The sequence below is a fragment of the Zonotrichia leucophrys genome, chromosome 2 (assembly GCF_028769735.1).
Source record: "Zonotrichia leucophrys gambelii isolate GWCS_2022_RI chromosome 2, RI_Zleu_2.0, whole genome shotgun sequence".
Classification (NCBI taxonomy): domain Eukaryota; kingdom Metazoa; phylum Chordata; class Aves; order Passeriformes; family Passerellidae; genus Zonotrichia; species Zonotrichia leucophrys.
Window position 1 is genome coordinate 53,837,955 of NC_088171.1, and position 26,990 is coordinate 53,864,944.

Consider the following 26,990-nt stretch of genomic DNA (forward strand, 5'->3'; position numbering starts at 1 on the left):
AGTATAGAAATGTGTGATTTTTCTGGTTGTTCTGCCGTTGTAGTCCAGTGAGTTGCAGGTAGTGAAACCCCAAGGAACTATTCAGTTCCCCAGCAAATCTACACTTGGCATGTTAGCAGCTGAGTCTGGAGCTCTGTCATAATTATGATGGTGCTAGGGTTCATCTGTCTGCAGTGCAGGTGTTTGGTGTCAGATCTGTGAAATACCCTGCCTTAACTCCACCTCAGAAAGACAGATTTCTCCCACCAGCCTATGTAGCTTGGATTCCCCAGGCTTTTAGAGGGCTTGAGACACTCAGGTGTGGACAGTACAGCTGAGTACACTCTCTCTTAATGCTCATCCCCTAAGTTTTGATTGCTGACTGTATACACTGCCTTAATCTGCCATAAGTACATGCTAAATTGACTAGCTTAAGCATCTCTCTTCAGGTTTTAAACAAATACCTGTTACTAAACTTCCTGTAGGCTCACAGCTCATCTTTGATCAGTTGCCACAGCCCTGGTGTTGGCAGCATCCAATGAAAATACAGTAACTTGATTGAGGCATTGAAGATATCTCAATCAAACAGCATGCTGTTGAAAAGCTGCAGGTTTGTTCCCTGGAATCCATAGTCTGTTGTATGATCAATCAGGTATACAATAAAATGCCTTTTTCCAGATGTGAGTTCCTGGGATCAGAGAATCTAAATCATGGCTTGATCACGTCTAGAATGCAAATGAAACACTCCTGTGGTTTAAAGGGGTACATGCACATAAGGTAGTGATAACATAAAGGACACCAAGGCTTAAGAGATATAGCATTTGAACTATGAAACCTGGGAAGTTGTTATTGCTCTTCTGAAAGCCATAGTGAGATTTCTGTTGCCGCCTAATTGCTTTAGGACAGTTAGATAATTAGATCAATGTACTGTTGGGCTCAGTCTGTCAGCTCACAGATCTGAGGATGGCCAGGAGCCAGAACAATCTGGAACATAACTCTTGTCACTTGTCCTTAGCCAGCAGATTTGGTGGGTCAGGGGTAGCTGAGGACTTCTCAGAGGATTTGGAGCAGGGGTAAGGATGGAATTGGTCTGTGTAGAGGAAAGTGCTCAAGTGGAGCTCAGCTGTGCCTACTGTGCGGGAGCAAATGCCTTCACTTATAGAAAAACGGGAACAAAGCTGAAGCTACCCGGGAATAAACAGGAAAAAGTTCAGGGCTGCGGGTCTTCCCATTTACCCTTCATTTGCCCTTGATGCAATACATCATTCACTAGGCTAATTTTTTATGTTTGAGGGAGGGCAGTAAAGAATAATCTTTTAAGAGCACCAGAACATTTCTTGGCATATGGAACATTTAGTAATTATGTGTTCACTACGTTTTTTGCAGCAGTTAATTTCAAAGTTTGCAGCCAATGTTACTGTTAGTTAACCCAGACACTTATGTCAGAAAGCTCAGGAAGTATTTTCAGTCTGTCTGGAAATATACCATGGTTGCCTACTACTGTAAAACTTTAAAATCAGTGATTCAGTGTGAGTTACACATCTCTTAAAATTTGGTCTGATTAATTTCTTTACCATTTCACAGAAAGTGGAAAGATTGTAATTAATTGTGAAATCAATTCGTAATTTGGAAAAAATACCAACAAGTTTTGTAATTTGGAAAAAAAAAACAACAACTTTTATTCTATTTCAGCTCATTTTTATGCCATGCATAGATGTATGTTTGACATACATCTATTTTTCATCACCCTTTCTTATATGTTATATTTAACATCAAAAGCGCATTCTTTCATTTTATTTGATAGTAATAAAGGCAGACTATACACTTCAGCAATCTGTTGCTGAATTAACTTTTCTCCAAATTCCAATGCCTTGTTTATGTTCAAAAGAACATTAAAAGTGTAAATCTTGATTCTTTGTTTATAAGGTTTGCATTTAGGATCTGATTTTTCTAATGAAAATATAAATTATCTTTGGTTTTGAGTAGGTAACAATATTCAGAGAATTTCAGCCCAACATTTTGTTTTCATTCAAGATTCAGCTGCTGAGATGAAAGAAAAATCTCATTGAATGATATGAAAGAGTATAAAAATAATCTGGTCTACCAGCTTGGGGTGCAGCCCATTAACCTAAGGAGCCCTAAGTGTTTTAGGCAAGCTTGCATACCATCTTGTGGTGACCAGACTGTAAACTGTTTTGCAAGTGGGACAGGGAGAGACCAGAGAGAAGGGCTCTGGTTAATCTCAAGTTTCATGGCAGGTCAGGGTCAGGGTCAAGGAGAGGGAGCCCAGCTTATTTTATAAGTACATCTTACACAAGCTCATGAAATGATCCTCTACCTTCAGTAGCACCTGAAGCCTGCTGAGAGGAGATGATCTTAGAGTGCTGTCAACTTTTTGTATTTGTCCAGGGTTTCCCATTAGTTGACAACCTGCTTGAAAATTGGAGGGGAACAGGAAACTTTCATGTTATTTTTAAATGAGAGAACAGCTAATACAAATCATTATCAGAGGACTGCATCACAATAACCTTGCTGATGGGATGTAGAGTCTAATCAGTCTGTGGTTTTGACTCTGCAAATAGGCTTGTGTGTCAAGTATATTTATACGTGAACTTTGAAGGATGGGATGGTTGCATTTATTGACTTCAGTCTGTCCTCCTGAAAAACTGACCCTGTGTTGTTCATGGACAGCTATTATTTGTCCTGGAATTATGCTTTATCCCTGTTTGCTCCTAAGCATAGACGCAGAGGGACATGGCGAGGGAGAATCTTCTAGTCCCCTCACTAGAGACTCCAGATACCTGAATGCTTATGGAAGTTCAGCTGCCCTGTTACCTTAGAGACAGATTCCTTTGAACCAGGGATGAGGTAAATGTGAATAAAATGCTAGGAAGGTTTTCCTGCTTTTTTATGTCACTAAATAAATCATACTAGTTTCCACTGCTGTCAGCCTGTCACTTTTTTGAGTCACTTAATAATAAATACAAAAATATGAGATCACCAAGATCATTAATATTTTAGACCTTGCTGTTTTTTTGAATGGCATCTTTACAGTACCATTGCTTGAAATATATTGACCAGTGGTGTCATAGTGCAGACATTGCATTACGTTAAAAAATAAACAAGCTGTTTTAATGGCCAGAGAAACCGGCAATGTGATAAAACTTTCCTTCTTGTTTATCTTACGTCATTAACGGTCCTTTTATGTTGTTTCTTTTAGCTCCACACGCTGGCGTCAGCCCAGCTGAATATTATCATCAGATGGCTCTGTTGGCAGGCCAGCGCAGCCCGTACGCAGACATCATTCCTTCAGCTGCCACTGCGGGAGCCGGGGCTCTGCATATGGAATATCTGCATGCCATGGACAGTGAGTGGTATTTTCTAGAAATATGGACGGTCCTGCAAAGGGAGCCACGTGGGCTGTTCGTAGCCTGACCCAAAAGGCCTCCGTGCTGATGGAGAAGTGGGAGTCGACACAAGCCTCCTCATGAGGCTGGAGGGCCAGAGAATTGATTGCCAAAGGCACAAGGGTTATGTCAAGCCTAAAAGTAAACTTTGAAGGAAAGTAGGGAGAGGAGCAGGACTGCTCCTGAAAACAGGTTATAAATTTTATTTCTAGCAGGGCTTGAGTGCTTTTGAAAATGTCCTTTTCTATTTGCAATCAGTAAGTCAATTTCATAGTTGGGCTGAGTATTTCCCTGATTTCCCTGATGAGCTCTCTGTTAACAGAAGGTTTACATCTGTTTTTCTGTTTGGAGAGCATACCTTTCAGAGAGCGCTAGCTGCACTTAAAAGTTGTGTATCACAGACCAATAGACCAGTGACCACTTGTAAAGTGAAGCAGTTTGCTGAATTCTTAAGGATCTCAACTTAGTTTTCCATAACATTTCCATAATATTAAGAGCCTTCTTTATCCACTCAGTATCTTTCAGTCCTCTGATCTGTCTCTGTTTCTCTGTTGAAGGAGGAAAAGAGAGGACCCCATTGCAAACTGCTTGCTACTGCTTCTTTTGATCAACCAGAAGGGATTATGCAGAGCATTCCCCTCAAGTCATAGATGCTTACATGCTTTTCAGGATGTACTCTGTTCCTTCTGATGGGGGCAATAAAAAATGGTGGCAAGAAAAGGTGATGGTGTTGACATTTGCTTGGTAGTACAGACCAATACAATAATGTTAGGCAACCTTACTTTCCTGTAGAATTTTAAACTTTTTGTTTACATGTGATTTCTTCTTCCTGCTGTTGGCTGCACACCATGGTTGGTGATCTCAAGGAGCGTGGGTGTTGGCAGGTTTCCCTCTGGAAGGCACAGGAATATAGGAATATATATAGCTAGCCCTGCAGAACACATGCTTTGGAGTGTGAAGTACTTGACTGACCAATAATTTTTATAAGAGTTAGGCAAGACAGACAGTTGTGAAACTGTGCAGGAAAGATTTTTTTCATTCTGTTTCCTTCTAATGAAGGATTTTCAAAATTAATTTTCTATTATCAGTCTCACCACACCAGTAACATGCATAAAGAATTCACAGTAACATACCTTGAGCACGCTGCAGAAACACAATAAACTCACAAAAGTAGTTTGGACTTAAACCAGAAATTAATGTGCAGACTTGGTACTTGAAAGCTTAAGAATATGATACTTCCTGATTTGGATTCTGAGAGAGATAGGGAAAGATGAGGCACACTGCTAAAGCACTGAATGCCTACTGATAATAGCTTGCAGAATGGAAACGCTGTTACACGTGGTTCAGGTGATGTACATTTGCTGCTGCATTCCAGCTGCAAGGACAAATCCCCAGCTTGCATGAATGGGCACATCTTCCTTGAAAAGGATCATAGAATCCTAGAATAGTTTGGGTTGCAAGGGAACTTTAAAGGTCATCTATTCAAACTTCACTTGCAATGAGCAAGGATATTTTAAATTTTCAAGGGGTTTGGTTCCTACTGTGAGAGAATGTGTCTGAATGCACGTAAGTAGCAGTACCAAACCACATTCTTGGATGCAGATTTGATCTAATGGGTTTATTCAGCCTTTAGAAAGGTAGATACATATATATACACCAGAAGACTTGAAAAAACCAGAAGACTTTGCAGTACTCATACAAATAATGGCATTTGCAGAAGGATCTTCATGTGTTAGTAGAGATTGTATATGTTGTGATCTACATAGAATTCCATATTTTGCATCCCAAGAATGTTTCCACTTCTTACTTAACAGGAAATGTTTTGACCTTTGCCCATAATTTCATCCCATTCATAAAAGGTGCCTAAACACCATCTTTAATAAGGATATTTGTGTTCACCAGCTCTGACTAAGACAGATTTGAAATGCACACTTTAATTTGTTTTGTGTTTGTTTTTAAAAATTAAGATCACACATTTGAGATTAATTATACCAGCAACTTTTCAATTAGGCATTTTTTCAGAGTTAGAGACAAAAACTGCACTATTATGCAAATGGGTTATTTTTAAACAGTAAATAGAGAATTAAAATAAGAGTGAATCCTAGTAAGGTCACTCAGCTCACCTTCTGTATTTGATGAGAATGTGTTTAGTCAGGCAATAGCTGCTTTTATCTAAATAGAGTATGAAGGTACCCTTTTACTTTGTAAAAACTAATTAAAACTATCTTAACTTGCATGGGTATACAGTAAATTAATTGTCATTAAGTAGGAATCTGAATGTCCTATCATTCATCATGCTAAAGAAAACCCCTTTCTTCTTTGTCAGATTTTTAGATTAGAAACAAGAACAAAACAATTAGCAGGAAGCTGATATTAAGACTTCATAAAAATCCCCAATAAGAATGCCTGTGTATGCATTTAATAACAAAGTACAGCGATCAATGGGAAGCAGTGCCATTTGTATGGATCTTTCTTCTTAAAGATTTGTGTGGTGATCTTAAAAGTAGTCTTTTGCCTTTGCCCAGTCTTGTCAAAGGGAGCAGAAGACACATGAGTAGTTTCCCTCATTATCTGCTATCAAATTCTGATCAAGTTGACTCAACTGACTGAAAGGCTGCTGCTCATTTATCCCACACAGCAACCAAACAGATACAAGCAAGACATTGTTCTTCTTTTGTGAAGCAAGTCTGTCTCCTAATTGTGGGCTTATACAGCCTCTAGCACAGAAATTTGGAATCTCTACCCCCTCCTGTAGTGCAAACAACAATTCCAACACCAGCACACGCTGACTTCCAAAGTGTGTTACATACAGTATGTGCAGTTTGGGGTCTTCTGTTTTGCTCTGTGGTGCTGGAACACTGATTTCAGATGGGGATTATAAGACTGGGAGAATTGTTTATCCAAGGAGCAGTAGACTTCTGGAAGCTCTGAACTTCACTGTCCATGAACCATCTAATACATTGCAAAAGAATAAAACCAAGATTATGCTTGCTTCATTGTAATTCTTCTTCCTCCTGTCCTGAGTGGCATGAAAACTGGACCAAATTTTTCTTCTGCGATAAAGCTTTCCTTCAGTTTTGGTAGCCAGAGACCCTGAGCAAGCCTTGCCATCTTCTTGCTTGTTCTAAAAAAGTCAGATTTATCTGTTACTTTTAACTGTAGCATCAAAAAAGGGGCATAGTAGATGTGGAAGTTACTGACATCACCACAGTAGCAACAACTGAAATTGTGGCGGTAGAGATGTTGAATGCCAAAACTGTCTTTAAGCACTATAACAACTTTAATTTGGGTTGATAGGTACATTTTTCACTTGGGGAGTATGTTCTACTCTCCTGAATGAAGTTCAGTGGAACACAAGCATGTTCCCTGAAGTTTCGAGATTCCAAATTAATAATATCCTCACTCAGATTTACTTTTGTCTATCCTCACTCAGAATAGGAGGTTTCTCTTTTTAAAAGGTATTTGATAATGACCTACTCCTTTTGGCATTAGAGACTCTGACCCAGCTGACCTAAAGAGCTGTGGTGCATTGACCTTGGCTGGATGCCAGATGCCCCTCAAACTGCTCTATCAGTCCCTCTTCTCAGCTGGATGTGGGAGAGAAAAATAGATGGAAAACAACATGTAGGCTGAGATGAGGCAAAAGCGAAAGATTGCATGTGCAGAAGCAAAGAGAAAACAAAAATTTTTATTCTCTACTTCCCACCAGCAAGCAATGTCCATCCACTTCCTGGGAAGCAGGGCTCCAGCCCATGGAGGGGTTGCTCTGGAAGGCAAACGTTGTAATTAATGAATGCTCCCTCAGCCCCTCCTTTTCTTAGCCTTTATGTCTGAGCTGACATCACATGGTGGGGAATATCCCTTTGGCCAGTTTGGGTCAGCAGGCCTGCTTGTGTCCCCTCCCAGGATCTTGCCCACTTCCAGCCTGCTCATGGGGAGAGTGTTGGCAGACAGGGCTGGGCCAGCACTGCTCAGCAGCAGCCAGAACTTCTTTCCAGCTACCACTGCAAAGCACAGCCCTGTGAGGGCTGCAGTGGGAAAAATGAGCATCATCTCAGCCAGACCAAAACACCAGCCTGGAGAGTTAAGCCAGAGTGAGAAGCTTTGGACTGGATTTGGTTTCTCTTTGTCAAAGCACAGTTGGAGAATGAGGGTGTAGTATCAAAGTCATTCCTTCTTCTCTCATCCTGATGACAGATTTATCATTTTGAAAACTAAGACAAAATTTATTATAAACTTTATGAAAGTGAAAACAAAGTTTTTATATGTCTGTAATGGAAGGCAGAAGGAAAAGAAGAAAGAAAAGAAAGAAAGAAAGAAAGAAAGAAAAGAAAGAAAGAAAGAAAAGAAAGAAAGAAAGAAAGAAAGAAAGAAAGAAAGAAAGAAAGAAAGAAAGAAAGAAAGAAAGAAAGAAAGAAAGAAAGAAAGAAAGAAAGAAAGAAAGAAAGAAAGAAAGAAAGAAAGAAAGAAAGAAAGAAAGAAAGATTTGACTTTAAACCCACTCCCCCTAAATGTCCCATGTTCACAGCCTTCAAAAAAAACTAGTACCTGAGACATGTTCAAAGAAGTTTGATTTAAAGGAAAGGAAGGGAATAAAAAGGGTTTGACGAAGTTTGATTTAAAGGGAGGGAATAAATGATACATGTCTGAAGATTGCCTTATAAATGATTAAGCAATGCTAAAAACTTCAACTCAGAAATCAAATTCATGGGCAAATTTGCTGGATGGCATATTCCATTTTTGAAATTTATGATGAAGATAGATATCTGTTATTTTAGAATTGATCTCCACCTCAGAATAAGATCTTTTCTTCTGACACCTGCTGGATTTTTTTTGGCACACTCAAGTCTTTACTGTCTACAACTGACTTTTTATTTCTATAATGTCTACTCCAAAAGGGTGACATTTTTAAGCAAATCTTCACTGTCAGCTTCCATTTGCGTGCCTTGCCAAAGCTGATGTTTTTCTATCAGCATTTCCACAGAGGTAAATGGATTTTTAGTGAATCAGTGCTCCTTCATTTTCTGATTTTAAAGCATTATTGAATAGGGAATTTAATACTTTGATGGGAGAGCAATGTGAGCAGATGAACATCTCAAATTGGTAAATAAATACTGAGGTGTTTGTTTTTAAGATAAAAGCTGGGCTAGGCTGGAAAGTTTGGTTTAGTAATCAGAGACACTGACAAATTGTGACCTATTCCTTTTTGTAGTAGCATACTAACAAATTCATGTTATGCTAAATGAATTGTTAAGCCAATGTCCTGGAATGAGTGGCCAGCTCATGCTTAAGACTTTTTAGGCATGTGAGACCTAATTAAACCACAAAGATAGGGCAAACCAGTAATTCCATTCAACTGTAGTTTCAGTTTTAGAAGTCATGGCCCCCCTTGAATTGACTCCCTGTCTCCTGTGGTCAGACTCAGTAGAACTCTTGCCTGGCTGAAGCAGAAATGTTCCCTTTCTGCAGGATCCTGCAAAATCTCCCTCAGGAGATTGTTCCTGTCCCAGGTACATGGAGGGGGCTGCTGAATTCCCAGAGCTAGATGGGGCCTGAAAGAGGTGCAGCCTGCAGGAGCAGAGGAAGCCTGAGACTGCTGTGTGTGTGGCTCCAGCCCTGGTGCTGCCCCTGGCAGCTGTAAGGGGTGTCCTTCTCCATCCCTGGCACAGATGTGGTGCATCCAGAGTGGACACAGGGATGCCCTGGCAGCAGCTGGCAGGCAAGGCGAGGGTGTAGCAAGCAGTGGGCAGACATGCAAGAGCCATAGCATGACTCCGACAAGGGGGAAAGGAGACTGGTTCAGTCCAGAAAGGGTGAGGAGGAGGGAAGTCACAGCAGTTTTTGAGAATGTGCAGGGCACTGCAGGGAGTATAATGTCTGTACTTAGCTATGCCCTTGTAAAACCATGATAAAGCACTTGAATTGTATCCTCATCTGGGGTAAATTACATTACAAGCACTAACTTCAGAGGCATTGTTTTAATTCATTCCAGCTGAACAGTCAGCAGAGAAAAACTGTGGATTAAAGGTGCAAGTGCAAATTACTACTATTTTTGTTCTACCATGATATGTATGTTGTATTTCCTTGTTAGATATATTGTAGTTTCTTATAGCTGCTGATCATTGTTGTTTCTTACTTTAGCACAAGTAAAAGATCTCTGCCTTTGAAAGACATGATGCACAGCACTAATAAAATATCAGACACAGTACAATAGCAAGCTCCTAAAAAGGAGATAAAACAGATTTCAAAAAATAGCATGTGGTAGGTTTTACAAATAAATAAATGGCTATACCTAAATTTTAAATGATTAATCAAGAGCTTGAATATTTATTGAGAGACTGGAGCTGTATAGCTAAGGTTTTTCTGGAGAAAGAGCAGGAAGGAACAAAACTCTGTACTACCCAGATGCCAAAGAGGATAAGATTATAAATGGAGGTCTGATCACACAGCCACAACAGCAATAACATGGCAGCCATGGCAGCCCCAATACTGTATTAAAATCTTGGCTAGCATGCACAAAAAAAGGGAAACTCACTCAGGTGTGTGAGAAAGCATACTAATAGATTCTATCAAGCTCTGATCTTGAGATGAGTCTAATTAGAGTCATTTAGGCTCTTCTCCTGGTTATTTTTAGACATGTAAGCTTAAATACCCTGCAAAAAAAAAATCCTGGACACAAAGATTTTAAGAATGTCAGACCTATACTGGATGCTTGTGGCCAACTGTGAATTATTAGCAAGTTACAGAGAATGTCAGGGACTCCAAGAGAAGTAGCTGTAAAGTAGGCATCAAACCCAAGACCTGCATGACCCTGGCTGTCATGATCATTAGGATTCAGTCCTTTACTACAGGTTAAAGGGATTAAAAAGCTAGAAGCAGCAGTACTGTTAAAGGAAATTGTTCAGTGTGCAGTGGGGAAGCTAATTCTCTCCTTACTTTCAAACAAGATAGAAAATAATTAAATAAAGGGAATAAATTTAAGGTGATATATCTTCTGTCAGGACTGCAGAGAGTTGGGATGATATGGTAAAATAGATCAGAAGAGGCAGAGATTTTCAGAACAGGACATAAAATTTAGACATGTAATGTGTATTTATTTAAGTGGTATCTGTATGTTTGCCTTCACTTTGCTGCTTTGAAAAGTCTAGTCTCCAGTTTTAAAGAAATTTAGCAGTTGTAGGCCCCTATATACCCCAACAAAAGAATATCATGGGATCTTGGACAAATTCAAATAAAGCCTACTATTTCTCATTTTAATGCTCTGAATGTCAATCTGAATTCTGCTGATGGAGCTGGCCCTTTTAGTGTTTGTTTCAGTCCCGATTTTTAGTTTTGCATCCAATATCCACCTGGCAGAATTACAGTCAACAAAGGGAAAGCTGCCTCTTCATTTCTATTTGACATGTGTAGGTTTGGTTGTATGTATTAAAGTGTTGTGGGTTTGGGCTTGCTGGTATCCCAGATCTGAACCACTGTCTCATTGCTCATGGTTGAATTAATGATGTGAATGTCTAAGAAGCCATCAGATTCATAAATCACCAGAAATGAGAGGGATAACTCATAAAAGTCTTTTCCTTTTGTTTAGCCATTTATCATTTTGCTTGCACATTAATAAACAGAGCTCCCCTGAGGTAAGCCATAGGAAGAAAGATTTTTCTTCCTAATTTTCCTCAATCGTGGCCAGTAGATCACAAATGAAGAGAGCGGGCTTGTCGCAGTGTGCTGGTGTCTCCCTCTACCCATCACTGATAACAAATAAATCCAGTGAAGTCCTTGTGGATAATTGTTTGTGTTTCCATACCAGGTGCCAGGTTCCCCAGCCCGAGGCTGTCGGCCAGACCGAGCCGAAAGCGCACGTTGTCCATTTCCCCCCTGTCTGACCACAGCTTTGACCTTCAGACCATGATTCGGACCTCTCCAAATTCCTTGGTCACCATTCTCAATAATTCTCGTAGCAGTTCGTCAGCCAGTGGTTCTTATGGCCACTTGTCTGCAAGTGCAATAAGGTAAGAATTGCATTTGCTACTTGAATTGTATATTCTCATTTATGTGTCACACACATACAAATGTGAACATATACTCATATCTTCAATTTACTTGTGTTTTTTTGGTTTTGGTTTTTTTTTTTTTTGTGAATATGTGCATTTTGCAGTTTCTATAATGTATGTTAATCGGAGCTTAATTTAAAGTATAAAAAATTTTTTCTTACTCAGAAAGGTAACCACAAGGAACTTTTTGGCCTCTTGTTTTCCAGTGCAGGTAATATTTTGTCTGACCAGCAGGAACAGTGTGTGTTTGTGTGTGCAGTAATCTGTTTTCAGAGAAGAAACTCTAGGATAGGTTTGTGACTTAAGTCGCTTGGGTTCTTCTGCCCATAGATATGATGGACAGTGAAATGTTCCTACATTACAATCATCAGAAAGTAAGAAAGAGAAATGTGGTACTGTTCAATCCAAATGTTTGGCTGTAACTTTCGGGTGTTCAATTTTTTTTTTCATGTTTTCATGTCTTGAAAGATTTGACATTCTTTGGCTTTTTTTTTTTTTTTTTGATACAAGGAAGTACTGTCATCAGAAATGCTGTGATTTTCACTTGGCTGTTTCACTTGTGTGTGCAAGAAAACAGTCAGGAATGGGTGTTCTGGATGCAGAATAGCAGAGTAACAAATGAAGAGATGGACAGAAGTTGTGCAGAAAAGGGAAGCAAATAGGGCACAAAGGAGAGGGAACTAAAGGAATAATGTAACAAGAAAAAAGGGGGTGGAAGAAAATTAAGAACTGCACAAGGAAAAATGGAGATGCAACTGCAGAACATTTTTGTAATTGTGACATGGCTATATGTTAACTGAAAAAAGCTCCTTTGATATTCTAAAACAATATCCCCCACCTCTCCAAAGTGTTAGAAAATGCTGGGCTTGCATTTATAACCCTCAAAGAGTGCTTTTGGGCCCTGGCTTAGCAGCAGCTTCCACCTTCAATTTTCAATGAAGCAAAGGAGCAAGTCCCTGCAGCAGTTTCTTGAGATGGGGCACCCATTTTAGGCAAGGTTCAAAACATTACCAAGGTCATGGTTTGACCCCCTGTATGGGCCATTCACTTAAAAAGTCAGATTTGATGAGCCTTGTGGGTCCCATCCAACTCAGAATATTCTGTGAAATCCATGAAACACCTCTGTGGCAAAAATGACACATTTACAGCTTCAAAAATGGGCTGTGGGGGGGTTTCACTCCTGCAGAAGATGGGGCACACAGCTGGTGTGTTAGAAACCATGAGCCTGACAAACTCTGAGAGTGACAGCACTGCAAATATTGGCATTAGTGTAAGTGCTGTTTTCCTTTTTAAGCACTTTTAAATACTTGTGCTTCATAGCTCTGTCCTTGAGTAGCTGTGTGGTATCTCACAGGTACAGGTGTTGCTCTCAATGCAGCTTGGCAGTCAGTGGAGCCATGGTGCCAGCTATGAAGCTCCTTAGTTTATGGAATGTTTATGTCAGTGCTGGCAGCAGTTGAACCACATATGTCAGATACATGGAACTGTGTGGAGCTGTGCTATCTGCACTGTCATTGGGATGGGATGGCACTTAATAACTAAACTCCTCTCCCATAGCTTGTAGCTTTGGTAAAGCAAATAGTGCATGAAAGTTGGCATAGTCTCTACAGTGGAGTGAGTTTTCTCTCCTTTTACTCTTCCAAAGCAAGGCTGGAGTCAGATGAATAGTTTTGGTGAAACAGTTGTGGAACTGGAGGGAGTTGTGAGCAAAGACTGAGTAAGGATGCTAGGGAGTGTTCAAAGTGAGTCTTGTGAACTGGTGTCACTGAAGAAAGCAATGCTTGTGTGACTCAGCCTGTGGTTGAGCAAAACTTTCAGCCCTTCCTGGTCGTACTTCCCAGGAATGCATAATACAAAATTTCACATGATTTTGAATTAAGATTTTTTTTTTTTCACTTTGATAAGAGTATGTCCATTCATCATGCAAAGTTGGAAATGTACACTTCATTCTTCTCAGTTGATAGGAAGGAAAGGGAGAGCTCTTCTTCCTGCTTTGCAACTCACCTCTGTTGGTGCCTTTTAACTTCTCCTGTGTGAACCTGTCTATATAAACCAAAATAAACAGTGATGTAAGGTATTAAACCCAAACCACATTTCATTGCCTTAATAAATTCCAAGACTAAATGCCAACAGGACTGTCAGCAAAACCTAATTTAATATTCACTGTCTTGCAAATAATGCATTCAACACAAGAACTGTTGTATTGAATAAAACCATAGGTTCATCCCATTTAAAATCCTGTCAGCAACCCTGACCAAAGTCTAGGAAAAAAACGACATTTCCTGGTTTAAAATGCCAGCTTCTGGAAACTTGCAGGTTAATGTCATCAGAGTTGCTGCAAGAAAATGGTACAATTCAGCAAGGCACTAGATGGAATTGCAAGACAGGAAGAATTTCTGTTTTCCATAGTATCAGTAGGATTAACTATACTTAACACTACATAGTCCTTCTACTTCTTGATGTTGTTTCCTACCTTTTTTAACTTAGTCCAAATAGTTTACACTTGGCATCAGTTTTCATGGTAAATACCTATCTAATGCTGAATATTTCCAAAAAACATCAGCAAGATTGTTAATTTATCCAAATGAAGTTAGGGAAGAAGAGATTTTTCTTTTCAAGCTAGAAGAACGATTGCCTTTTTACTGGGAAGCTGAACTTTGCCAGGAATGTTGCCTGGATGGTACAGATGTGATCTCTGCTGTTTTTGAGAAATTGTCCCATTTAGCCAAGTGATAAGTCCTTAAGAGGTTTCTATTAGCATGTGTTAAATAAACTAAGCACTCAGCCTGTTCCAATCCAGGGCCCACAGATAGGAAGGAGGACCTTTCCCTGCAGCTGCAGCTCTGGTGCTTCCTTGGGAAGCCTGTGGAGGCTCAGCTGTCTGTCCAGCCGTAACAGTTTTGTGAAACAGAAAGCAGTCTTTAGAGGAGACAGGAGTCAGCCCAGAAACTGTACAGGCTAAGCAAGTTGGCACAAAATGCCTTTCTATAACACAGCATAGACTTGCAGCGGGAGAGGGGAAAGGCTGCAAAATAAAGCAGGCAGAAGCCGCTCATTCAGAGAATGAAGGTACTGCCCCCTTGTGATTGTGCTCTGATACCATCTTTAACTTCAGGGTTGCACAGTGTTTGTAGGACCCCTGTCTTCTTCAGTGCACAGCCTGAACAGCTGAGCATCCTCTGTGGATCAGTGAGAGCCACAGGACACTGCCTCACTGTCCCAGGCAGCCTAAAAGAGGAGGGAGCCTCGTACCTGGTTGCTGCCTGGAGGGCAGACTGTGCTCTTGCAGCACGATTCCTGACTGATGCTGGGCTAAGTAAACTAGTCAGGAGTGACCATCAGGCTCAGTTTGTCTTCTGGAGTTCCAGCCTACCACTCTTAATTTTGCAGAGGAGTCAAATTGCTCACAGCCATGATTTGAAGATGCTGACAGATGTTTTGAACATTTTGTATACTGTGTCATGTTAACTAGCCCAGATCTTCTTGACTGAAATTGGGCAACCCCAATGAGTGACACTTTCTGCCTCCATCTTTCTTTGATTCATGTTCCTGTTCAAAATGAATCCTTCCCCTTCACCTCAGAGGGAGGTTGAAAGCATTAATGTTTTGTGAAGCAATTAGATTATACAGTGATGAGCACAGTGGAGAAGCTCAGGAGGGTGTCAGTAATGATTTATTCACTGATGGTTTAAATACAAGGGAAGGAAGGTCTGTGGGCATTACTCTGGGCACAGAGAAGAAAAGTACCAGAGGGCCTCTTGCTGAAGGCTACTGTGTGTCTTGTGGACTGAATGAGTTAAGAATCATGCAGAGGAGAAAAGGGGTGTGCTGTCACCTAACTAAAAGCTGATGAGTCAGCACATAAAGATTTGGGCAGGTTTAATTTTGTGGGCTCAATGCCCTTTCACACCCATTTTTGTAAAGGTACTACTTGTGTTTAGAAAGTGTCTCCAAAGTGTCTTTGCATTGGCTAAAAAAAGAGGCCAAAAGATTACATCCTGTGCTTCACACAGCTTTTCAGCATTGGATCCTCTGTATGAGCACTGTGGGATGCTGAGGATGAAATGAGGTGAAAAGAGCCACATTTTGGTCTCTGTTTGTACAAAGCCAAGCACAGGAGGGCTCTGGTCTTTGACATGGGTAGATTGAATAATAAATACTAGTAGTAGTTCAGCACAATCCAGAGAGCTGGGCCTGGCGGGTGCTTTGCCATTGTCACTGGCAGTGCAGGCTGTGCCCTGACTGCTGGCTGAGTACTTGAAAAGGAGATGACACTCCTGCTGACAGCTAATAGTGGATCTGCTTTGGCACACCAGGTAGAGCTTCTACTTTGTGCATTTGAAAACACCTGGTTTAGGTCTCAGCTGGGAGAGATTATGCAGAAAGGAAATGTGTGAAGTAGCATCAAATGAGGATAATCCTTCATTTGACATTTACTCATTTGGTTACCTGCCTCAGTCCTGCAGTGCAGCACCCCTGCTATTAATCCTTTGTCAAGACGTACTTAATATTATATCTGCTACCTGTGACAATTATTAGACTTTGCACTTCAGTAGCACTTCTTTTTGAGAGACAGCATGGTTTAGAGTGAGTATAGAGGGGGTAATCACTTCCCATGATATTAAGAGTACTGATTCAAAACCTTTACAAAAGATTAACTGGTCTTTAATAAACACAGGAGGCTGGGACTTCATGTTCTATAAGATTTGAAATTTAGAACCTCTAGACCCTCGGCAATGCTGTGATACCAAAATTACAAAGTCAGTTTTCAGAAAGTGATCTGAATTCCCTGTCAGATTCAAGGTGTTTAAGTCAGTAATTCCACCTACTACAAGAGATTTTCTTTGGGTCTAGGCAGATATAACTGTGAATATAACTTAGCTATCATCTCATAAGCTGCAAAAATTCAGTTTCATGTGAGCGCAAGAGCCCTTTGGGATCTCCTTGAAAGAAACCAAGAAAACACAGTAGCACTTTTTTTTCCCCCCATGTGCTGCCCTGCTTCCCTGATAGCATCAGAACAATTAACACAATGTGGTTAATTACAGCCAGGCCCTGGCTGCTCTGGCTCCTGTCCCTTTGCTCTGGGTTGATCTGAAGTCAGGGAATGGTGGCAAGGATACTTTCACAAAGAGCACTAGAAAGAGATAGCCAGGTTTGTAGAGTGAGCTTAGACAGCAATGGATTAACATCAATGAGGAAGACAAGAGTTGTGTTTCTGCAAGCAGGTATTGGATTCTCAACTATTTCCTCATCCTTGTATAGAATGATTGTTGTATAATGAGTCAGTGCGTTGTAGCTAGAGATGAGTGACTAGATAATAGTTTTTCCAGCTTCCCTTTGCAAGTACAAAGAGAAAATAAAGAGAAAAATAAAAATAGACTTAAGATATATCCAAATGAAGTATAAAGTTATCAACAGAGAAAAGTGAAAGTATCTTTAGCAGAGAGCCCAACAGTATAATTATAGACTCAATTAAAAAAAAAAAAGGAAGGAGTATCAGGTTTAAATTATCCAGTTTTTGAATTGAACAGAATGTCTCAGTTATAAGACAGGAAGCCCTCATGTTCTCAATCTTCCTTCTTTATTCAATATTTTATATATTCTTATTATGTCTCCTCTTATTCCTCTCCTTTCTGATGTTGTTTTCAGTCTGCTCCTTAGAGTTCTTGCATTGTTTTTTCTGCTGATACTGTCTGAAACTCTCCTTCTACTACATGCAATAATATTCCAGCGGAGGAGCAGCAATTTAAATGCACCATGATTTTTTCAGGTTTTTTCTCCAGCCAATTTTTTTAACATATTTTTGCCATAGCTTCATGTTGATCAAATTTTCATTCCTTCATTGAATTCTGCATTGAGACAAGCAAGTGCTTCCTGTCATTTGTCTCAGTTAATTTAGAACCAGTGTATGAGTAGCTCTGACTCCATTTCAGTATCGATATGCATCTTGCTATCAGTATTGCTCATTCATCTAGCACACTGGGCTCTAAAGATAACCACTTAGCTTTCACCATGCTGCTCAAAATAATTTTGTCACATATGCAGATATAATTTTTTTCATTTCTCAACTCCATGCCCAGATTGCTGACAATTGCACAATGAAACAGAAGACCCCATCTGAGAATTTGAATCTAACCTTTACTTAAATCCAGCTACTTAATTCTTACCTTTGATTTGTGTTTTAGACTGTAAATTGTAAGTTTGTATATTTCTGTAATTATATCTGTGTAAAAGGGCATGGTCAAATGCTGGTTAGTGAAATTTAAAAGGACATGTTTAGCATAGCACAGGTAGAACAAAATACATTGAAAATAATGTTTTGCAAGAAGCTTGTTTTGATAGGATGTGTAGGATAAAGAGTTTGTTTATTATGTCAGCAATATAGGTATTTTGTTGTTTTATTATCACTCATTGGGATCTGCCTAAGTTAGATGCAGCACTGACTTTGACTGAAAGCCTTTCTTACAATAAAAGCTTTCTAATGAATTACTTGCAATATGTTGTAAATGAAGGCTTTGTTTCAGTTCAGACTGAGTCAAATTCAGTCCAAGTGTAAGCCCACTGAAACAGGTCTTACTATAACTAGACCTTCACATATGTGCAACACAGGGCTTTATTCTCCATAGTCAGGTACTGTGGGTAATCTAGAGAGGGGAATATAATGCTCCATCCTGCAATAATAGCTTCATTTCATACCTTCTTTCAAGAAGTGTGAATGGCAGAGAAGTGGCACAAAGTGAATAAAAGTGAAATTCACCAGTATTACAGAAAGTTGCATCTTTATCAGGCTCTGTGAAAGTATAACCATGCAGCTGGCCTCCTGCACAGAGCTCATGTAGATTATGGGAGGGTGACATTCAGGGAGATTGTTTCAGAGGTCACTTACATCTTGCATTAGAAAGTGGTGGATGTTTCTCACCAGAAGCATGAATGGCAAGAATTCTGCCTTTGGAAAGTGTAAAATCTAAGGAGCTGAGCAACATAAAGAATGCAGACTACACAGGCACGTATTGCATGCACATTTACAGGTACAGGTGTGCCTATATACCAGTGAGATTATGTCTACATGCCTGGAAATCTGTGTGTCACAGATCTTGTCATTAAAAGTCCATTTGAAGCAGCTTGCTCCAGACTGGTTCAGTGTTACTCAAAGAGTTTAAATTCATTCAATGAACCCAGAGCAATATTAGTTCCAGGAAAGTTCTCAAGCCAATACAAGTGTGCTGGAGTTTAGCACTTCATTACTTCATTTTCAGACCCTAAAAGCAAGTACTAATTAGCACTTTGAATGTAATAAATTATACCAGTTTTAGAAGCCTGAAAGTGCTTAGCCATGAATTTAATTCAAAATTATGTTTGCTAGAAGTGGCATGAACTTCCATGGAGGGAGCACAGATAAATTATGCAAGGTACCATTAATACAAAGTCCAGTTAGGATCCTAAGGATTCCTTCACAGGAATAATCCAGTGAGAAGGACAAAGCTGACAATGCTGTCTGAGCACGTAAGGTTAATCAGTGTGGCCCCGTTGCTCTCAGTGAAACTATGCCATTTTACTCCGGATATGGCAATGTATTCATGAAGAAAAATTTCACCTAGCCTAGCAGATAAAACAGAATAGATAATAAGGCAAGCTGAAGAGAAAGTACAAACCACAGACCCTGTTAATTTTAAACTGGTAATAGAAAAGTAAAAGAAAAAAAGGGGGCACTGATGTATGTGAATTAAATACGATTGTACAATGATGGTTATTATTTGATGAAAACTGGAACACCTAGTAAAATGCATGCTCTACTTTATTAGATGCAGGATATGTCTTTTTACCAATTCATTTAGATGCCTTTTCGCTAAGTTATGTGTCAATATTACAAATGCTGAGGGATGTTTGAAAACTAGTTATTTTTGAAATATTTTTTCAAAGGATTTCAAGTCTCATACGTGCATTCAAGATCACACTATGTCTGGTTTCATAGTCAAAGTTTGGTATTGTTTTCCCCGTACTTAAATAGCAAGCCATAAAAACTAAGGAAGACTTTCCTGCACTTTGCCTACTCAAAGTGCAGTGTTGTCAGTTAAAAAAAATCAGGGAGAGGAACTGAATTTAAAGCACAATTTGTTCTTAGAAAAAGTATTAGATATATTATGGGTAAATTGCTCCAAACAGAAGTGCATTTTATAGTCTCTCTTCTGTAATGCTGTTGGTTTTTGGGTTGTGTCTAAGACACTTGAAACAGTAAGAGTTTCACAAATCTGTTCAGGGCTGCAAGGTTGCCAAAAGATTTGTCACTCGTGTGTCCTGAACAATTGTCAACATTCACCCTTGCTGGCTGCTGCCTTGAGGACAAGTGGAGGACAGAGTTGGAAACTTCTTTTCACTCCCTCCTGTGTGTTTACAAGGAACATACATAATTCCTGTTTTTGCCAACTTAGACAACAGGAGATGGTTTTCTTACGTGTTGTTAATGGTTGCTTCTTATCTTCTGCATCCTTGTCTAAGGAGAACTCTCTGGCTTGTTTTCTTCTACGCCTCTGCTGAGGTCTAACTATGCTGACTGTCCACAGCTTTTCACATCTGAATATGCAGTGTTCCTGGCTGCATCTTATACATACATACACATTGTTCCATCAGAAGATCTAGATCAACTTCTATGCATGAAGTCAGCTTATGCAGATCCTCTCAGCACCCGTGGCTCAGCTCCCAGCCACGCTTAACAGATGTCTTGTGTTTTGAACAGAGGCTCCTACATGGGATTTATCATGGGATGAATGAAGCTGTTTCTTAAATTAGATTTTATTTTTTTTAAAAGCATCTAGGCATGCGAAAACCAGTATTTGATCGCTGTTAACTTATTGTATTGTATAACCTACCTCAGTATTGTATTATGACCTACCTCAGTTGAGATTACTGTGTCTGTAAGACCCAGGCTTTAGAACAGCAGTTAAGGACTTGCTGAAGTCAGTCCCACTTCAGAAGTATTTAAGAGTTATTAGGGTGTTTTCCTGAACAGTACTTGGGTCCATTTGTAAAACAGTAAAGGTCCTTGTTTGACTCTTAACAACTTTCTTAAGCAATTTTTAAGGACTTCAAAAATCAAAATTAAAAACTAAAGGTGAAATCCTGGCCTGGTCTAAGCAAAGGATGAAAACATCATTGAATTCAGTGAGTCTGGGTATTCTTCCAACATTAGTAGCTTCCTACTAACCCTGATTTCTTGGTTTCCCTTGTCCACAGGTTTCATGCAGCTCTAAGGGATAGTGAGACAAAGTGATGAGATCTGTACCTACTTGAGCATGAGTATTACATATATTGTAGGTCAATTGCTGCAATCAGAAGTGCATTTTAAAGTTAATTAGGTGTTATCATAGTTCATGATGATCAACTTTATTGAACATGTAGGCAGTCTACCTACAAATTACTTAGCTCTTTCTTGAACTGGGGATTTGTATTATTTGGTCTTTTTAGTGTAGGTCCCTGATGGCAAGAACGAGTGATGGAGGCTGTAGGGCAAACAGGGAGTGCCAAGGCATTTCCACAAGTCAGGAGGGGCCTGCATGTCCCCTTGCAGTGCTGGTTGCACCTTCCCTCATGAAGCAATGTTAGGATTGTGAATGCACCACCCAGACATCAAAGACCCTTCCAAGGCCAAAAGGCCTGAAGCCCTCTCCTGCCCCATGATCTAGGGCACACAGTGTGTCTCATTATGCCCCACGTTCCTGTCCAGTGACCTGGAATTGTTTTATTTCAAAAGCTGTTGGGCAGTTGGGTACGACAAGGACAAGCAAAGAAAAAGATCAGAGGCCATATAGATGAGTTGAAATAGAGTTTATCTGTTTTTCCAGACTGGACAGGAAGAAGATATAGAAATAATTTCAACTATTAAAAAAGGAAAAGAGTTTAGGGGGAAGGCAGATAATGAGTACTGCGTAGAATAACCAAGTTTTGGATCTTCAGTTGACACAGGAAATACTTAAGATAGAGGATAGGAAACAAACTTTTAATATGGTAAACATAACGTGATTCTATATGAATAAATAAAGATACCCCAAAGAAACAAATTTATCTTTCTGAAGTTTAAAAATGAAGAACAAAAAATTAAAAACATCAGAAATATCCCACTGGGTCAAACTAGAGGTGTTACTCTAGTTAGTGTGTCTGTATTGGTTCAAACAGGGGATTCTATTTAAGAAGCACATGAACCCTCCTGCTTGTTCACTTTTGTTCTCTTTGTGCTCTCCCAGCATCAGTGTTCTTTAGGTTAGCAACCCCAAAGTATACACTCTTGCTTGTTCCCTTCAGTATTTCTTTATGGACCTGTTGTCTTTGGATTTGTCTAGTCACATATGAACCTGCTGGCTATGTCTGCAGCTATTCTAAAAGTCCACAAATGCTTTTTTTTTACTCTCTTTCAAGTTGTTCCCCTATGTCTTTCATTAAATGCTCCCTCATTAACATGCTTGGGAAGCTCTCGTCCTAAAACCTTGCAAAGGCAGAACCAGAAAAGGAAAAGCACTCAGATACTTGTGCGAGATTTCCATGCATCAGATCTTGCAGAACTTTGCATTTTATAATCCAAAGAGGGTGCCTTCAGAGTTTTGGAGAAGAAAATTACTGTGATACAGTGAGACAATCCTTGTAGTATTCACAAAATTGGAATCTTGTCAGCATTTTTGCCTCCTTAGGCACACCTATGCAATGTATAGGAAAGAAAGATTTTTTTCTGACTTTAATTCACAGATGTTTTGTGGTAAATTCCGCAGCTGTGACCAGAAACTGGACAACCTTGTTAGCAGGACAGCCACAAAGTAGCCACAAAGTTTGGTTTTGATTATAACGTCTGTTTTTCTTCTTGAAGTCTGTTCTTTAAAATTTGATGTGCTCATGTAATTGCAATGTAGTCCAGTGCCCTGCATTACCTCCAGTGAAGGGGGTTTGAGACTTTGCAGATGAGGAGAAGAGAGGCAGACAGACAGACTGACAGAGAGACACAGAAGCCCACAGTATGATAAATGATATCACTGATGGACTTTTCTGTCAGTGTATATGAGTTATTGAATGCTTAAGCAGAAATATTACATGTTTCTTCTAGCCCTTATTTCTCATAAAACTCAGCAACTAAAAAGATAACTGGCATGTAATTTTTAGTGGCCATATATGCTTTCATCTTCTTTTCTATTTTCTTTAGAAGTCTGTAAGAGAAATACAAATGAAATTCCCTCCAGTGGTGTAAATTTTCATATCTCAATAGGTAGATGGAAGGAAAAGATTCATAGTTCATTTACATTTCTGTGAATCCAAGATTTTTTGAAAGTGGTTGGTGTTTTGGAAAATATGAACAATTGGGGCAGGAGTCACGTGTTCTTCTGGCATCTGGATTTTGGAAGTCTTGAGCTCTCCTTTTCTGAAATGCAGCCTCTTAAAACTGTCTTAAAATAAACATGACTCAAAATGAGGGCCCTGGAACTACTCATTGCTTTTGAAAAGCTGGTTGTTGGTTTTAGTAGTTACAGAGTCTCAAAATTACTACTTTCAGGTCTTGTGTACTGCTTTTGGGCATGAATTTTAGGTGGTTCCTGAGTGACACTGCTGCACATTTACAAGCAGACGTTGTTGGAACAACTGGACAAGGGCACCTCGTGCCGCTGTCCGCCGTCCCTGCTGATGCTGGCTGCCTGGCTGGGAAGCAGTGTGAGCTTGGTAGGGCCAGGAGGAGGACATAGGGGATCACATGGGGCTCTTCATTAAAGAGATTCCCCATCCATCCTGTATTCAGGAGTTGCTGAAGAAAGTGCAGTGAGAAACTTTGGGAAGGAGGGCAGGAATCCAGGCCTTCCCTTCCCAGTAGAGCACACCATGCCAGCAATGTTGAGGGCTTTGATTTACTTTTCTTCTTTTTGGCCCTCAGCATTAACTTTATTGTATGGTTTCTGAAAGGCAGAGAAAGACCTACCACCTTCTGTTCTCTTCAGAACCCTCTGATCTGTTCAAATCAGAAAAATCCTCCAGGCTGCCCAGTGACAACACCTTGCATGTGAGTGACATTAAACCCAGCCAGGTCAACTTGCCTTATGAGGAGCTCTCCAGAAACAGCTGGAGTGAATTGTTATTTGAAGGCAGATACCTGAGCTATTTAAGAAGTCGCCCTGATGGCTGAACCATTGTCTCCATTTCTGAGTTACTCCCCTTGGCTGTGCTGGCTATTCCTGTGTTCCCTCACAATCACCTTTTCATTTCATTCCGAGATGTTTGAAGTTTGGAGGTAGAGGGAATGAAGTGCGGGTTTTCAGGGTCCATAGGAAAATCCTAATACCTTAGGCTCAACCATTGCTGATGAGCACAGGGTAAAAGGAAGATACTAAAGAAAAGAGGATTCCTCCTTTGCCTAGCACATCTGTCCAGATGTGTGTTAATGCATCTGCTGCTGCTGTCACTGTTTTCCAGTAAGAACCTCTTGCTAAGATGATGTCTCTCTCCTCTGTTGTACTTTACAATTTTGTCGATGCCTGGCTTAGCATCCTCTTTCTGGATACTGCTTGTACAGTGTGAAGACAGATGTAGATAACAAGGAGATCTCTAGGAGGTAAAATCTCTCCCTTTGGTGGAGGCCCTTTTAATTTATGTGGGTAGGGGAATAGCAAGTGTATGTACTTAATGTTTAAGCACTGCCCTGCTTGAGTCATACAATTGTCCTTTTACCATGTAGGCTCAGAAGGACATTACCAAAGTTTTGCAAAGATAGGTATTGTTGTTCATGGTGAAATGGAAAAAAAAGTCAAAAAACCCCCAAAATTCAACCTTTATTTCCAAAGGCTGCTGTGTGCTTGGAACTGCCAATGAAATCAGCCCATTTATTTTTTTCTTTTAAACTGACTCATCTGAAGGGTGAGAGTGTCCTAGGATTTAACCACTCATAGAGAAATAAAACACCTCATCTAAACTGTTTGCTCGTCGTGTTTGTTGATCTTGGTGAATTTGACAGCATCTTCAGGATGGTGCCGTCTAGTGTTTGAGTGTATGAGGTGAACTCACAGGGTATGTGTGGAAGCAAAAAACACCAGGGTGTAGTAAAGAGGCTTTGTTTTCCACCTCATCTGTGGCAGTGTAATTGTGTGGTTTTTAATGAACAGACCAGAGTAGTTACACTTAGCAATGTTTGTTCACTAAAAAGGAAAAGGGGTGTTAAATCATTATGTTCTTTGATGAATGGCTTGTACACTGAAGAATAAATTGAACAAACTGGCATAGAGCTCAGTGAACATGAAATCAGCTATTAGAAGAAAGCTTGTGAACAAATTCTAAGCCTGATATGCATCTTTTGATTAATGTCCTATTAATCATCCATAGTGGCTACCTTAGCTAAGTCGTGCTGTAATCATTCATGGTTGCTTACAGGAACACTAGCAGGGACTATAGAGCTTCAATAACTGAATATTATTACTGATTTCTCCCTAACTCTTGCTGTGAACAATTACTGTTTTCACTACATTTCTGCCTCCCTTTATTAGAAAGAATACAATGCAGAATGAAAAGAGAGTTCCTCAAAGACCAGTAAAATTCTCCCAGGGTATTCTTAATGATATTCCATCCTAAATGGGCAAACTGTTGTAATGCAGAGTTCTCACCAGGAATAATAGTAATGTAATCACATTGAAGCTGTCTTTTTATGGATTATAGTCAAACAGACAAAATGTATAGTCATATTAATGAACACAGAATTTCTGAAGAATTATTACTTAAAATGGTTGAAATGATTTTGGCTTTTTGTATCACAGTATTTTCAGTTAATGCACTTAACAGCAACAGCAATTAAGACTCCAGACTGTTAATTTGGACAAATTTGACATTGGAAAAAGCCTTGATTCTTGGAAGATATAATGTCCACACCCCTCTTTTCTGAGACAAAATGTTTTATATTCTTGTGGCTTTTTTGAACTTGAACTCTGGTAGTTCAGTGTATTTTTTTTTTAATCAATGAATATTCTTTTTCTTTTTTTTTTCCTTTATGATTGGAAGCTATTGGCAAATATTTTCAGGAGGATCTCTTACTCCTGTGTGTGAAGATTTAGTTCCACACCATTTATTTCTCAAGTGTGACACAAAGAATGCTTTTGCACTAGCCACAAAATAGGTCCTTAGATGGCAGTGTAATTTCCCCCTAAGTCACTGTGGTCTGGGAAATGCGGTGAAGTAATGAAGTGATGACAGGTATTAACATACATAATGGGCTTTAATAGACATTTAATGTTGTTTAACTGGAAGAAGGAGAAGTGCTTTCCCATTGGAATATTTCTACATTGGAAGTCATTGATCACCGATTTCAGAGGGGAAAGGTTAATCCATCAGTTTCTGTAACCAAACGGCGCTGATGGAAATTCTTTAGGTGACATTCTGGATGAACTGAGCTTTCCATCTTTGCAAACAAATGAGTGATATGACAAGCATGGTGTTCAGAACACATTTAACCAATTGATTTTCTCTCCTCTTGTAATAAGATCTAGAGACATATGAAAAAGTGTAGCATGAGCCAAGATTAAAGGAACTGCTTCATACACACGAACATAGGGGAACTGCATTATCAATAAAAGTACTATAAAGCATGTAGGCACCCATTCTTTTTCTTTATATAAAGTTTGTTATTGCAATAAATAGCTATTATTGAACTACCTGCCTTTTATTTCAGTTTTTCTGAATTTTATTTCGTTCCACTTTCTGTGGTTTCCTGGTAGAGGTTATGAAAAAATGTTATGTTTTGTTATGGTACCATTTTTGTACTCACTAGTAAATCCAGGGCAACTCTGGATTTAAAATCAGGATTTATCATCCTTTGGGGCATGAAGAAGGATATGAGGGGGAGGGGGAAATCTGGCTTCCAGTAGTTTAAAGGTATCAAATATATTTTAAGGTTTTAATCTGTAAAGTTCCTTACCGTAATGATCCTCATCTTTTTCCTCCCTCTTCCCTCCTTTTTCTCCCAAATTCAGCCCTGCTCTGAGTTTCACATACCCTCCTACACCAGTATCCCTCCAGCAAATGCATCAGCAAATTATAAGTCGTCAGCAAACCCTAGGTTCAGCCTTTGGACACAGCCCTCCACTCATCCATCCTGCTCCAACTTTTCCTACCCAGAGACCTATCCCTGGCATCCCCAGTGTCCTGAACCCTGTCCAGGTCAGCTCTGGACCTTCTGAGTCCACACAGGTGAGAGACAACAAATGAAACCTTTGTTTCCCATTAATTTAAAAATTAAATAAATGGCATTGTCTTGATGGCAATTAATCACCGCTGTCACTGAGACCCTTTGATAACAGCTTTCTTGTAGCTCCCGTGTTTGCAGCCACTTTATTATGAATCGCAGGAGTGCAGTTGGTGCAGTTTCTGATTGGTAGTGTGCTTTTTAGTCCTCATAAATATTCCAGTCTAGTGCAGCAGCTTCTCGTTCCATACTGCCTCCCCTTGATCTTATACAGGAAGCTAGTAGAGGTGAGGAGCAAGAAAAGGGGCAAAACACATCAAAACAGCAATGTCTCAAAGGTTAGCAGCTTCACCTTCAAATCAG

General features: G+C 39.7%; 1 protein-coding gene across 7 annotated transcripts in view; it reads left to right on the top strand.

The window, feature by feature from the left end:
• The window catches only part of GLI3 (GLI family zinc finger 3), a 206,547-nt gene that overhangs the window by 136,879 nt on the left and 42,678 nt on the right, over nucleotides 1–26,990 (top strand). For all 7 annotated transcript variants that reach the window (XM_064705024.1, XM_064705029.1, XM_064705027.1 and 4 more), the window contains 3 exons: nucleotides 3,200–3,346; nucleotides 11,191–11,392; nucleotides 26,416–26,632. In XM_064705024.1, the coding sequence (XP_064561094.1) occupies nucleotides 3,200–3,346; nucleotides 11,191–11,392; nucleotides 26,416–26,632 (566 nt within the window). The remainder of the gene's footprint in view (nucleotides 1–3,199; nucleotides 3,347–11,190; nucleotides 11,393–26,415; nucleotides 26,633–26,990) is intronic.